Genomic DNA, 13,903 nt, shown 5'->3' on the forward strand with positions numbered 1-13,903 from the left:
GGAGCTGGATGAGTTTCAGAAGAAATTATTCTCACATGCTCCCTTGGGCCAGAAATGGCTTGGGCGATATCTATGAAAAGAAGTTGATGGTAGAGATAAGTTTTGGGGGTTACACACCACATAATAAGTTGCACATTTTACAGATGCACTGTTGAAAATATTCTGCCTTGGTTGCATCATGTCTTGTTAAAGTTATTCCAATATTTCAATGCACAGGAACACAAGAGGTTCAAAGTACATTTTAATATCTAAGTATGTGTACATTATACAACCTCGAGATTCATCTTCTTAGAGGCAGCCACAAAACAAGAAACCCAAAAGAGCCCAAATAAAAAAAACAATATTCACCCAACCTGCAGAGAAAGAGAAAAAAAAAACAAATCATGCGAATAATAAAAGTAAGCATATAGCATTTAGAATGAAAGTGAGTCCTCAGACACAAAGCCCACAGCAGCCGGAGCAGGCCCACGGCCCATATCGAAGTAAATGTCGTGGAGCCTGGTGCCCGACACAGCCTCAGCCCAAGTGCAACAAAAAGCAGAGTGAACATTGTCAAACAGCGAAAAGAACTGGCCCAACCCTTGCCTTTGTTCCCGACAACCTGCCTTTTCAATCCACTGGCCTGGTGTTAAAATAGTCCAAACAATGGGTTGTTGTTCTTCTCTCTAGAACCAGGGCCCTGTCGCATCAAATCATTCTAGGCCTAGGCCACCCTTCCCCGACCGTTCCAAATCGTCCCAGCGCTTGGATTGATTAAGCCTCACCCTCAGTTAAGCGGACAGGTTCTGAATCCACTCGGCCCAACTCTTGTCTTGACCTCTGTCCAATTACTCCTCGAACGTGCCTCGACCTCGCTCCCACTTTGCGTCACGCTCACGCTTCGACCCTTGACTCAGCCTTGCCTTCGCTCACCTCTTCATTGTTTGCAGTAATCATTTACCCAAATTTTTCTTTACAGAAATAATGTTATTAATGAAGTATTTAGTTGTATTTCTTGCTGTGAAAACAGCCAGTAAGATGTCACTTGCTCTCAGCAACACCATCTTAAACCGGAACTGCAGAGGGTAATGGACGTTGTCTGGTCCACCACAAGCACAGCCCTTACCCCAGTGACAGCATCTACAGGAGGAACTGTGTCAGGAAGGTGGCATCGATCATCAAGCATTCTCACCATCCAGATCATGCCATCTTTTTGCTTCTACTGATGTCCCATACGACCAGGTTCAAGCACAGCTACTTTCCTACAACCATCGGGTTTTTGAACAGACCTTCACAACCTTAACCCTACAGCAATGAAAACAACAGAACACCAGTCTACTCAGGCCAGGTCTCTATCCGTCCCACTGAAAACAGTTATTCGGCAATTCTCTAATTTTATTGCTGAGTGGTCAACACACACAAAATGCTGGAGGAACTCAGCAGGCCAGGCAACATCTACGGAAAGAAGTACAGTTGACGTTTTGGGCTGAAACCCTTTGGCAGAATTGGAGAATAAAGCTGAGGAGTAGATTTAAAAGGTTGGGAGAGGGATGATGTAAATTGCTGGGAAGTTGATTGGTGAGATGAGGCGAGGTAGATACTTTTTTCTATAGATGCTGCCGGGCCTGCTGAGTTCCTCCAGCAGTTTGTGTGTGATGCTCGGATTTCCAACATCTGCAGATTTTCTCTTGTTTGCAGACTAGTCAATAACCTTTTCCACAGCAATCATTATATCATTAGGTTTTGTATACAGGTAGCTATCTCTTAAATGTTTGTCCAATGATGCTTTCTCCAAATGATCTGTTTCATTTTACAGAATTATGCTGCCTTCCTTGTAGAACCAGAAATGAACAGACTTAAGAGGATCTGTTCAGGAATTTAGAAATTTAGGAACTCCCCTCCATTTTTGTTTCTTTTGTAATTGTCTGTGTTTGGGTAAAAAATATTCCCTTATTCTTCTATTGCTTATGTTCCTGTCAGTAATTTCCCTGCAAATTTGCTCCCAGTATTTCTCCTTCCTAGTTCATGGACTATATACTGAACCTGGGAGTCATAAAGTGACAGAAATCAAAGCCCAGAAATGGGCCATTCTACCACTCTAGTCCTAGACCCATTTAAACTACTTATTTCCATCCACCTGCGCCAGGACCACAGCCTTCCATACCCTTACCGTTCACATACCTATCCAAACTTCACTTAAACGTTGAAATTGACCTCGTATGCACCACTTGCACTGGCAGCTCATCCCTCACCCTCATGACCCTCCGAATGAAGAAGTTTCCCCCCCCCCCCATGTTCCCCTTAAAATTTTCACATTTCCCCCTTAACCCATGACCTCTAGGGTAAACTCATTTCTGTTATTTCTTAACTCTATATTTCCTAACTAATTGGATAGATTTTTCTGAGACATCTCTCTCCAACAATGCATTGTTCTCCTTTATCAGTAACACATCTCTTCCTCCCTTTTCCTTATCACTATCTTTAACATTATTGATATTTAGATATCAATAATGTTCTTTTTTAATCATCTGAATCTTTTTTCTTTTTATCTTTTTTATCTCTTTTTATGCTCTTTTTTATTATTTTAATCTTTTTTTAATGTCTTGTGTTATTAACCATGTAATGGTAAATGACAACTGTTGTTTGCTGGGGAAAATTAAAAAAATTAAGTGATCTGAACTTCAACAACCTTAAATTTAATAGAAATTAGCAAACAGAAGTTTTACTTTTATTTATTTAATGACTGTATAGCAAGCTTATCACTTTCATCTGTGGATGATTCCAACATCCTTACAGGCAGCAAGTCAGGATCCAGAAGATTCAATCTGTTTTGATTGGTAACCTGAATTCGACTTGACTGTTTATTTCTTTGTAGTTGCTTTAGTTTCTCAGAGGCTTTAGCTTCACTGTCCTTAGAGGTTTCACTTTCTAAAGAGTCGCCTGATTGAAATAATGTTTCCATGAGGCTGCTTTTCTTGTCGTTCCTTGAAAGTGATGGAAAACAGTTCTCAGGTTTTGAACTTTGTCCATCCCCTACGTGTTGCCTCAGTTCATTCACCCGGGTGCAAAACTTCCCAAAGGACGGCTCGTAACTCCTGAATGAAGAGCCCAGATCCATCAACTCCTCATTTTCTGGCCTTTCTTGTCGTCTTTTGCTGTTATTTTGGGTCACGCATGATAGCTTGCAGACAGGAAGCCCTTTGTGGAGATTTTCGGTTTGCTCTGTGAACCTGTAACGTCTTCTGAGCCAAGAAGGAGCTCTACTGGAGTTGTCAGACAATGGAAAGGCCTCATCTATTTCCTTGATTATATCATCTAGCGGTGATTCATCTCTGGCTTTCTCAGCATTTTGCTGTTCTCCTTCCTTCATCGACATGGTCTCCTCCTGTTCCCCTGATTCTTTACTCTCAAAGGCTTCCTTCAAAATTTGGGCAGCTCGCTCTCTCTCCTGCTTTTCCCTTTTTTCCTTTTCCAGGTTTTCCAAGATATCTTTCTCGACCATCTCTTTCCATCTCTTCTCTGCCTGCTCATATTCTTTTGAGAAAGAGGGGAAAAGCATAAATGAATTCACATTTGTAAGTGAATAGTTAAGGTTTTTGACATCTGTAATATTTAAGTGTTAACAACTTACAAACACCTGATGGTTAAATATGTAAGAGGAAGGTTTCTGTAATTTGTAGGGATATTATAGATACATAACTAGTGGTGTTCCACAGGAGTCTGTGTTGGGATCAATTTTTTTACATTATGTGTCAATGATTTGGATGATGGAATTGATGGCTTTGTTGTAAGGTTTGCAGACAATATGAAGATAGGTGGAGGGGCAAGTGGTTTTGAGGAAATAGGGAGGCTACATAAGGACTTGGACAGATTAGGAGAATGGGAATAGAAATGGCAAATGGAATACAGTGTGAGGAAGTGTATGGTTTTCCACTTTGGTAGAAGAAGTGAAAGGGTTGACTATTTTCTAAATGGAAAGAAAGTATAACAATCTGAGGTGCTACGGGACTTGGGAGTCCTTGTGCAAGATTCCTTAAAGGTTAATTTGCAGGTTGAGTCTGTGGTGAGGAAAGTAAATGTGATGTTAGCATCATTTCAAGAGGACTAGAATGTAAAAGCAAGGATGTAATGTTGAGACTTTGTAAAGCACCGGTGAGGCCTCACTTGGAGTATTGTGAGCAGGTTTGGGCCCCTTATCTTAGAAAGGCTGAAACTGGAGCGGGTTCAAAGGAGGTTCACAAAAATGATTCCAGGATTGAATGGCTTGTTATATAAAGAGCATTTGATGGCTCTGGTCCTGTAGTCACTGGAATTTAGAAGAATGAGGGCTGATGTAATTGAAACCTATTGAATGGTGAAAGGCTTTGATAAAGTGGATGTGGAGAGGATGTTTCCTATGAATTGAATTGAATTTTGGTTTATTGTCATTTAGAAAACACAACTGAAATGCAGTTAAAAAATGAAACAATGTTCCTTCAGAATGATATCACAAAAGCATATGACAAAACAGACTACACCAGAGAATCCACATAATGTTTGGAAGTCCCCAAATCCAGAGTCCAGAGAGGCTGCTGCGTATTAATATCGTGCTACCATCTTAGTGCGTTTCCCAGAAAGGCGCTCCAAATCCACCAGACAAAACAAGACTACCCAGACACACCAAGTCAGGAGACCAACTCTACCACCCAACAAACCAAAAACTAAAGCTACAAGACCTACACAAAACCACATAGTTACAACATATAGTTACAACAGTGCAGACAATGCCATAATTGATAAAAAAAAAACAGACCATGGGCACAGTAAAAATAGTCCAAAGATGTTAAAAGACTATAAGTTTGAAAGAAACCACCACACAGTTTCCACAAGTCCTCAGGATCCCGATAGACTCATCATCCCATGCAGGCAGCAGAAGGGAATACCCCCTCTAGGGACTTCCATGTACCACCGGACTCAGCCGTGTGAATATTTAAGACCAGAGAACACAGCCTCAGATTAGAAGGGTGTCCTTTTAGAATGGAGATGAAGAGGAATTTCTTTAGCCAGAGAATGGTGAATCCGTGGAATTTGTTGCCATAAGCAGCTGTGGAGGCCAAGTCTTTATCTATATTTAAGGCAGAAGTTGATAGATTCTTGATTGGTCAGGGCATAAAGGGATAAGGGGAGAATGCAGGAGATTGGGGCTGAAAGGAAAATGGATCAGCCATGATGAAATGGGAGAACAGACTCGATGGGCCAAATGGCCTAATTTTGCTCCTTTATCTTATGGTCTTATACTTATTACTTTAAAAATGTAATTTAATCAGAATAAAAAATAAACATAGAAGAAAACTGTGCAAAAAACCTTTACATTTATGGTCGTCACACTCAGTAGTGTAAAAAAAAGTTTAAAGAAAATAAACAAATATAGCTCCAGGTACTTTTGTGGCCCCGTTGGGGTGATGCACTGATTTTGTTGTTCGAGGGTCTTTCTCACCCGATGTCGTCCCTTCATGTGCTGTAGCAGGAGGAGTCCATACTGGGGCCCTTCCCCACATAGATGCAATGATACTTGCTGATTATTATTGAAATTTGGAGCAGGTGTACGCCTCTCCACAGCACTACTACCCAATTCAATAGCACTGTGCAGTTGGAGCATAGGTACAGCAGTATCACTCATATGTCAGCTCCAAATTCTTAGTTGCAATTTCTTACCTTTCAATTGAACTTGTCTTCATAAACATCTGTATTAGATTAGATGGGGGAGAAGATTCGAAAAAAAGCATCACCCACTGTGTCTAAAACAGCTTTTTGAATTTCATGCCTAATGCCTTTCTCTAACTTGAACACCCAACATCTCCTGTATTCCATAATTGTCTCTGCCAAAGGAGGTGTAACGTGCTCCTTCACTCCGCCAACCTGCTGGTCACCTTTGGGAAAGGTGTAGCACCTGCTTAGCACCCCAGTCACCGTCACGTGAAATCCTGGGAGCAGGTGGCGGAAGGTCGTATGAGCAGCTGATACATACCACAAGCCCTGGTTATGCGACCACTGACACCAGGCAGACAATCTCTGAAGAGTATTTATAAGGGATAAGACACTACTGAGAAGAAGGCAACAGCAAACCACTTCTGTATAAAAATTTGCAATAATCGTGGCCATGAGATCATGATCACCCATGTCATGACATGACTCATAATGATGATGAGGACATCCCGGTAATCCTTAGTGTACCCTGTCAAGCTTAATATATCTTTCCTAATGTTGTGCCCAAACTTGTCTCATAAATCCCTGAGGTAAAGGATGCATTCAGAAACTTCTCTGAATGGTGTACCCATAGGAAGGTTTGGTTGATGGGACAGGCAAAGAGAGGGGAGCAGCAGAGGCAGCTAAATGGTTGATCTCAGTTTTAAAGAGAAACTAAACCATGAGCTCCCACTGCTTATAGTTGGAGGTGAGATGGAGGAGAAGGTTAAACAAGTTGGAAAATATGGTTGGTACTGAAGTGGAGAAACCAGCAATTATCATTATACTCTGGGATATCTCGGAGTTTCAAGCAGTTTGATCAGAGTTAGTTTAACCAGACTTGGAAATCAAATGTTTTAAAAAATGATGCATGATAATAAGCCTTCAAGTTTCTATTTGTTCAACCGAGTAAAGTACTGGGGATGGATAAGCCGGGCTGCTGAGGAGAGTGAGTTTTACTGGGGACAGGTGGAGGTTGATCACAGTGGCAACTCCATAGGCCTGGAAGTCAAAGACTCAGCAGTTCACAATTTGAAAATGTTGCTAAAAGGTGGAAAACTTTTCAAGAAAGAGACATTTAAGGAATGGGTTTGAATGTGAGTGGAGAGGGACATAAGTAACTAGTTTGGGATGGCTTTATTTCTGACTGAGACGACGGAATAAGGGAGAATGTGAAAAATTACCATCTCAAGGGGTTGCTGGAACTGTGGATAGAGAAGTTGTGTGGAGGCCCAAGTTAATGGATGATTGGATGACAGAGAAGAGAGAACAAAAATGTGTTACATGTAAGCTAATTTTCAATTATCATCATATTAATGATGTGTTCACCTACAAGAAGATTATAGTTGGCAATAGATTTGGTCACGTGAACTGATGCTTTTGAGGAAAAGTTAGAGACACTATTGATCAATTGGGCAAATGCACCAAATGGCACTGGCATGTTATTTCATGCTTGTTAATTATTGCCATTTATTTTTGTCTGCATTTGCACAGTTTATTTACAGCAAACAGGTCCTGATGTTTACAGTTACTGTTCTATAGATTTGCTAAGTATGCCAGCTGTAAAAGTATCTCAGGGTTGTATGTGGTGACATATATGCATTCTGATAATACATTTTACTTTGAACTTTGAAATGAGACAAAGAGGATAAATATATCTGCACAGTGGAAGTGTGCCCCTTGTCCCGGGGGTAATCCTCATCCACTCTTCAATGGTTGATTCAATCATCATAAACATTGGCACAATTTTATGGAATGTTTCTTGTTGGAAAAACTTGCAGCTCATGTTCTGGGATCCTGGCAAGCGTACTTGGGCAGCTAGCCCTAATTTGTTACACAAATGGGACTGGTGGTTTTGCAACTGCCAACCTGATTTGTATCCATTGGCTCTAACTCAATGGCAGAAGAGGGAGGCCAAGACAAAGCTGCCCAAGCTGTGGTGGGCGCACAGACCTAACAGTCTGAAGGAAAACCTGAGGCAAAAATACTGAGGATAACTTTAATCTGCGAAACAGCTTTCCAGCTGAAGTTCTTGCCACGCTGCTCCTTGGTGGTGTCAGCCGATGTCACCTGAATTCAGATGAATGCAGCTCTATCAATAATAGTTCAGCAGCCGGGAACAAGATAGCAGTTGATAAGGTTGGACATTTATGCTTAAAAAGAGGCAACAGGAGATTTTAAATTCCAATTCTATACACTGATTTTTAATTATTTCATAAACATTTGTTGTTTTTGGATGTCAGTTTTCCCAGTGTCAGGTAGAGATTCAAAGCCTAATATCCCTGCATAATATCCACAATTATATATGAGGAGTCTATGATTGATACAAGATGTAACTACAGATAATTGTATATCTTCAGTACACTGAGTTTTATATTTGGCAAAAAATAAACATAAACATTTGATTTTTGATGCTCCCCTGGAGGAGTAGAATTTCTATCTAATCACAGTTGAATAGATCATACCTTTCCCTTGAACCTGAGCAAGAAATGTCACAAATGGCAAGCACACAAGGCCATATGTAGAAGAAGGGAAAGCAGACCTTGTGTCCACAGGGTAAGAGGTGTCATGACAGGAAGCTGAGTAATTATGATAGGTGAGCAAAGCTCTAACTCCAAGAGAAAGGAGCGATATCAATCACTATCCATGCCCTTCTCTGACCATGACCTTCATTTCCATCAACCTGGAGGGACTGTGGAATACTCTCCCCCAAGCTGGCTACCTGCAGAAATATACTGCTTAACATTTCCTTCAAGATGGCACCTGAGTCATGGTCCTAAACAATGGGTCAACAACAGAAGAACCAATCTCAATTTTCTCACAAAATGACAAGACCAAGTGACAGGAGAAGACTGAAGCTTATGCTCAGTGATTGTCTGAATGTTCCCATATTCTCACCTGCTTATGAATCCGTGTCCCATGACTGTGTCAAGGAGAAAACAGGATGGAGTGCATCAAATGCCTATAGAACCCCGGGTAAGCAATGAAAAGGCCATCTCATAAATTACCCACCCTCCTACCCTGTTAAACTCATTCTGCCCCACCTATGGAAGAATTAGAGTCAACAAACCACTCATAAACAAGAGAAAATCTGTAGATGCTGGAAATCCAAGCAACACACACAAAATGCTGGAGGAACTCAGCAGGTCAGTCAGCATCTATGGAAAAGAGTACAGTCGATGTTTCAGGCTGAGACCCTTCAGCAGGACTGGGGAAAATAGCAGATTTGAAAGGTGGGGGGAGACGAAAGAGAAGCGCCAGGTGACAGGTGAAACCCGAAGAGGAGGGATGAAATAAAGAGCTGGGAAGTTGATTGGTGAAGGAGATACAAGGCTGGGGAGGGGGAATCTGGTAGAAGGCCATGGAAGAAAGAAACGTGAGGAGGAGCACCAGAGGGAGGTGATGGGTGAGCAAGGAGATAAGGTGAGAGAGGGAAAAGGGGATGGGGAATGGTGAAGGATTGGGGGGGCATTACCCAAAATTCGAGAAATCAATGTTCATGCCATCAGGTTGGAGGCTACCTAGATGGAGTATAAGGTGTTGTTCCTCCAACCTGATTGTGGCCTCATCACGACAGTGGAGGACGCCATGGATACACATATCGGAATGGGAATGGGAGGTGGAATTAAAATGGGTGGCCACTATTTCTTTTTGAAACCACTATTTCTTTTGTACGCATCCTCCCTAAGAAAATATGGCCTTAAAGAATTGCTTTGGGATATCTAAATGGAGTGATAAAAATGAATTAATTTTTTGTTGTGGAAGTCAAAATGCAAACCATTATCATATTTTCTGGGAATGCCCCGTTATCAAAGTCTATTGGAGTGGGATACACAATGCCCTACAAGATATCTTTAAATGTGAAATACCCTTAGAGAGTAAGACCATATATTTTGGGTATATACCTCAAGAATGGTTGAAAAGAGATAAATTTTTAATGAATATACCACTGGTGGCTGGTAAAAAGACTCTTACTAGGAAATGGTTATCACAGGAGAGCCCAAGTTTAAATACATGGATGGAAATTACAATGGATATTTACAAAATGGAGAAGATAACAGCATCTGTTAATCAAAAGTTGGAACAATTTGGTTCATACTGGGAAAAATAGTTTAACTACATAACACCTCATAGGCCTGATTTTATCCTCACAAATCAATGAAAATGTTGTAAAAAGAGATCACTCCCTACTTGTACGTAGTTTTCTCCTTTCACTTGTTCTTTCTTTCCTCTCTTTTCTATAAGTGTATACCTCAGATAAATATTATGTGGAGATTTGTGACTATATGATATATATGTACAATATCTGAAATACATCTTACAGAAATGTTTGTTGATGATGAACAATGAAAAATAAATTACAAAAAATTTTTTTGTCTTCATTTTCATTCTTCTCTTCTCTCTCCAATATTGAAATAGTTACCTATAACATGTAGCATCAATACATTTCAATTATCTGAATAGGAGGGGTATGGAGGGCTATGGTCCAGATGCAGGTTGATGGAACTAGGCAGAATAATAGATTGGTATGGAATAGATGGGCTGAAGGGTCTGTTTCTGTGCTGTGGTGCCCTATAACTTTTTATTATTCTACTTATGTACCCATTCTTATAGCCTGATTATTATTGTGTTAAAATATTTTGCAATTATAAAGCCAATCCTAAAGACTAATGTATTCCTACCACCTGAAATGCATTCAACAAGAAGGGGTCAGGCACTTGTGAATGGCTGTTAGACTTGAAAGATGGTTAATAAGCCTCCACACCACCCCTGGAAAATTAACCACTAGTAATAATAGACAATAAATGCATGTAACGTTCAGAAGAACAACAATTAGTGTCTATAGCAGCTTCTGTCTGCTTTTAATTGGGCAAATGACTTCAAGTTCAAATGTCCAGTAATTGCACAGGAAGACCAGTCTTCTTTAAATCAAAACATTTTTCTATTCATAACTCCGATTAATGATCTGAACTTGCTGGTAAAGCACAACCGACAACACAGAAAATGCAATCGTTCTAATACATTATAAAATATTTAATGAGAAGCATTAACTAAAAATGCCATTGAGATATAATTCCCTAATAAAGGATCTGAACTATAAAGGTTAACAATTTGTAATTTTCCATGTATTAACATTAGGTTGCGAGGTACAAATTTATAGCATTTGCAGTTACTACAAATTGTGTGTTCTTGTCTGTTTATTTTTGTTGAGTACTGTCCTGGGTAAATTGGATAGAGGATTTTTTCTCCACTGATATTGCTCTCCATCTATCACCCGTTCCTTTTTCACCTGAGGCTTTTATTTCCCTGCAGTGAAGTAGTTTGCCCCCGTTTGGCTTCTCTCGCATAATCATCAGCGACACAATGAAAATCCCACGTGAAAGTTTCTGGGAGTGAACACTCTATGATGCAGCCTTTCTGAATTCAATTCTTTAAAAACTGTGATTGCTTCCCATGTTATTTCCTATAGTTGCGTTCGGTGTAATCAGAATCAGAAACAGGTTTCATATCACAGGCCAAGTTGTGAAATTTGTTAGCATAGTGGTAGCAGTACATAATAATAGAGAGAGAAAAAAGCTATGAATTGCAGTAAGTGTGTATCCAGTTACTATAAAAAGTATTCACCCCCTCCCCCAGAAGTTTTCCTGTTTTATTGTTTTGCAATATTGAATCACAGCGGATTTAATATGGCTTTTTTTGGCACTGATCTTTCGTGTCAAAGTGAAAACAGATCTCTACAAAGTGATCTAAATTAATTACAAATATAAAACACAAAATAATCGATTGCATAAGTATTCATTCCCTTCAAGTCAGTATTTAGTCGATGCACCTTTGTCAGCATTTAGCTTTGAGTCTGTGTGGATAGGTCTCTATCAGCTTTGCACATCTGGACACTGCAATTTTTCCCCATTCTTTTTTTTTTACAAAACTGCTCAAGCTCTGTCAGGTTGCATGGGGATTATGAGTGAAAAGCCTTTTTCAAGTCCAGCCACAAATTCTCTATTGGATTGAGGTCTGGACTCTGACTTGGCCACTCCAGGACATTAACTTTGTTGTTTCCAAGTCATTCCTGTGTAGCTTTGGCTTTATGATTGGAAACCAGTGTCTTGCTGGAAAACAAATCTTTTCCCGAGTTGCAGTTCTCTTACAGACTGCATTAGGTTTTCCTCCAAGATTTTGCTGTGTTTGTTTTACCCTCTATCTTCTCAAGCCTTCCAGGACCTGCTGCAGTGAAGCATCCCCACAGCTTGATGCAGCCACCACCATGCTTCATGGTAGGGATGATGTTGTTTTGATGATGTGCACTGTTTAGTCTGATTGATTAAATGCTCAAGTTTGGTTTTATCAGACCCTAGAACCTTCTTCCAGCTGACTTCAGAGTCTCCCACGTGCCTTCTGGCAAACTATAGCCAAGATTTCATGTGCCATTTTTTTCAACAGTGGCTTTCTCTTTGCCACTCTCCCATAAAGCTGTGACTGGTGAGGCACCCGGTCAACAGTTGTTGTATGTGCAGCCTCTCCCATCTCAGCCACTGAAGCTTGTAACTCCTCCAGAGTTGTCACAGGTCTCTTGGTGGCCTCCCTCACTCATCCTCTTCTTTCACGGTCACTCAGTTTTTGAGAACAGCCTGCTCAAGGCAGATTTACAGCTGTGCCATATTCTTTCCTTTTCCTGATGATTGACTTAACTGTACTCCAAGGGATATTCAGTGACTTGGAAATTTTCTTGTATTCTTTTCCTGTCTTGAACTTTTCAATAACCTTTTCATGGAGTTGTTTGGAGTGTTCTTTTGTCTTCATGGTGTTTTTGCCAGGATACTGACTCACCAGCAGTTGGACCTTCCAGACACAGGCATAATATTACTACAATCTTTACACAGGTGTAATTTTACTACACGTCTCCAAAAACAGATCTCCATTTAACCAAATTATGTGACTTCTAAATAATGATTTGGTGTGTTATATTAAAGGGGGCAAATACTTATGCAATCAATTATTTTGTGTTGTATATTTGTAATTAATTTAGATCACTTTGTGGAGATGTGTTTCCCCTTTGACACAAAGGAGCCCTTTTCTATTGATCAGCATCAAAAAAGCCAAATTAAATCCACTGTGATTCAATGTTGTAAAACAGTAGAACATGAAAACGTCCAAGGGGGTGAATACTTTTTATAGGCACTTACCGTCATTTGTAATTTTCTAATATAAAGCTCTTATATTACTGGCCAATTTTACAAATCTCTGCATTTACTTTGATCCTGTGCAGTAGTTCCCCACCCCCATACCAGACGATGATGCACTTATAATGTTAGTGAGAATAAGTGTAAATGAACCATTCAACTTTAAAATGGACCAGACTTACCTTTTCTTAATTTCACTACCTCAGATTCTGTTTCATTGTCGTGCTTTATGAATTGTATAATTGATCCTTTGTCTTCATCGTCGACGTCTCTCAGAACCTCCCTCTGTTACGGGAATACATCATCCAAACGTTAACAGAGCCACATTACATCTGATAATAATCAAAATGCAAATCAGAATGGTTACCTCACTGTGGATGGTCTTCTTCTCTAAGTTTGGAAGGACATTGTGTGGAGAAAAGGAATTGATGGGAGAAATATGTTCTTCAGTCTGTATTGCTTTGGCCATGTTTGCTGTGAAACAACAGACAACAATTAACAAAGCTGTGGAATCTGCCAAAGGCAAGATCAAAGCAAAATTTGCAGATATTAGCTTTTATTCTATCGCAACACATTCAAACTTCAAACCAAGTCTTTTGCAATTTTGACGGAAGTGCAGCCAAACTCATTGGAAATCATACAGTGCCATATGTACCAGTATATATTGAACGCAGGAAAGACTAATATTGGCCCCTAAAAACTAGATCAAAAATTATTTCAAATGCAAGTAAGGACCAATTAAATAGCAGTAATATTCATGCATCCATACAGGGAGCCATACAGAGCTACCAGAGGAAAGGGTTAAACAAGTACAAGAACAACTTATAGAAGACACTAGGGCAGGTCCATGGAAAGGAAAGATATTGCAGGATATGGGCTAAGTGCAGACAAATGGGACTAGATTGAATTGGCATCTTGGTTAGCATGGGCCAGTTGGGCTGAAAGGCCTGTGACCACAGTGTAGGTCTCTATGACTCCACAACTGAGATATTTGACACAATATAATCTTAACTTTGTGC

The 13,903-nt window shown here is 40.1% G+C and overlaps 2 protein-coding genes across 3 annotated transcripts in view; one reads left to right on the top strand and one right to left on the bottom strand.

The window, feature by feature from the left end:
• sh3bgr (SH3 domain binding glutamate-rich protein) overlaps nucleotides 1-13,903 on the top strand; it is a 123,481-nt gene that overhangs the window by 19,180 nt on the left and 90,398 nt on the right. The window lies entirely within an intron of this gene.
• Nucleotides 1,015-13,903, bottom strand: part of LOC132393497 (lebercilin-like protein) — a 45,503-nt gene continuing 32,614 nt past the window's right edge. The window contains exons 6-8 of the mRNA XM_059968829.1: nucleotides 13,252-13,358; nucleotides 13,067-13,169; nucleotides 1,015-3,513 (exon numbers count right to left, since the gene is read on the bottom strand). Coding sequence (XP_059824812.1) covers nucleotides 2,708-3,513; nucleotides 13,067-13,169; nucleotides 13,252-13,358 — 1,016 coding nt within the window. The 3' untranslated portion in view covers nucleotides 1,015-2,707. The remainder of the gene's footprint in view (nucleotides 3,514-13,066; nucleotides 13,170-13,251; nucleotides 13,359-13,903) is intronic.

This window comes from Hypanus sabinus, chromosome 4 (assembly GCF_030144855.1).
Source record: "Hypanus sabinus isolate sHypSab1 chromosome 4, sHypSab1.hap1, whole genome shotgun sequence".
Taxonomy (NCBI): domain Eukaryota; kingdom Metazoa; phylum Chordata; class Chondrichthyes; order Myliobatiformes; family Dasyatidae; genus Hypanus; species Hypanus sabinus.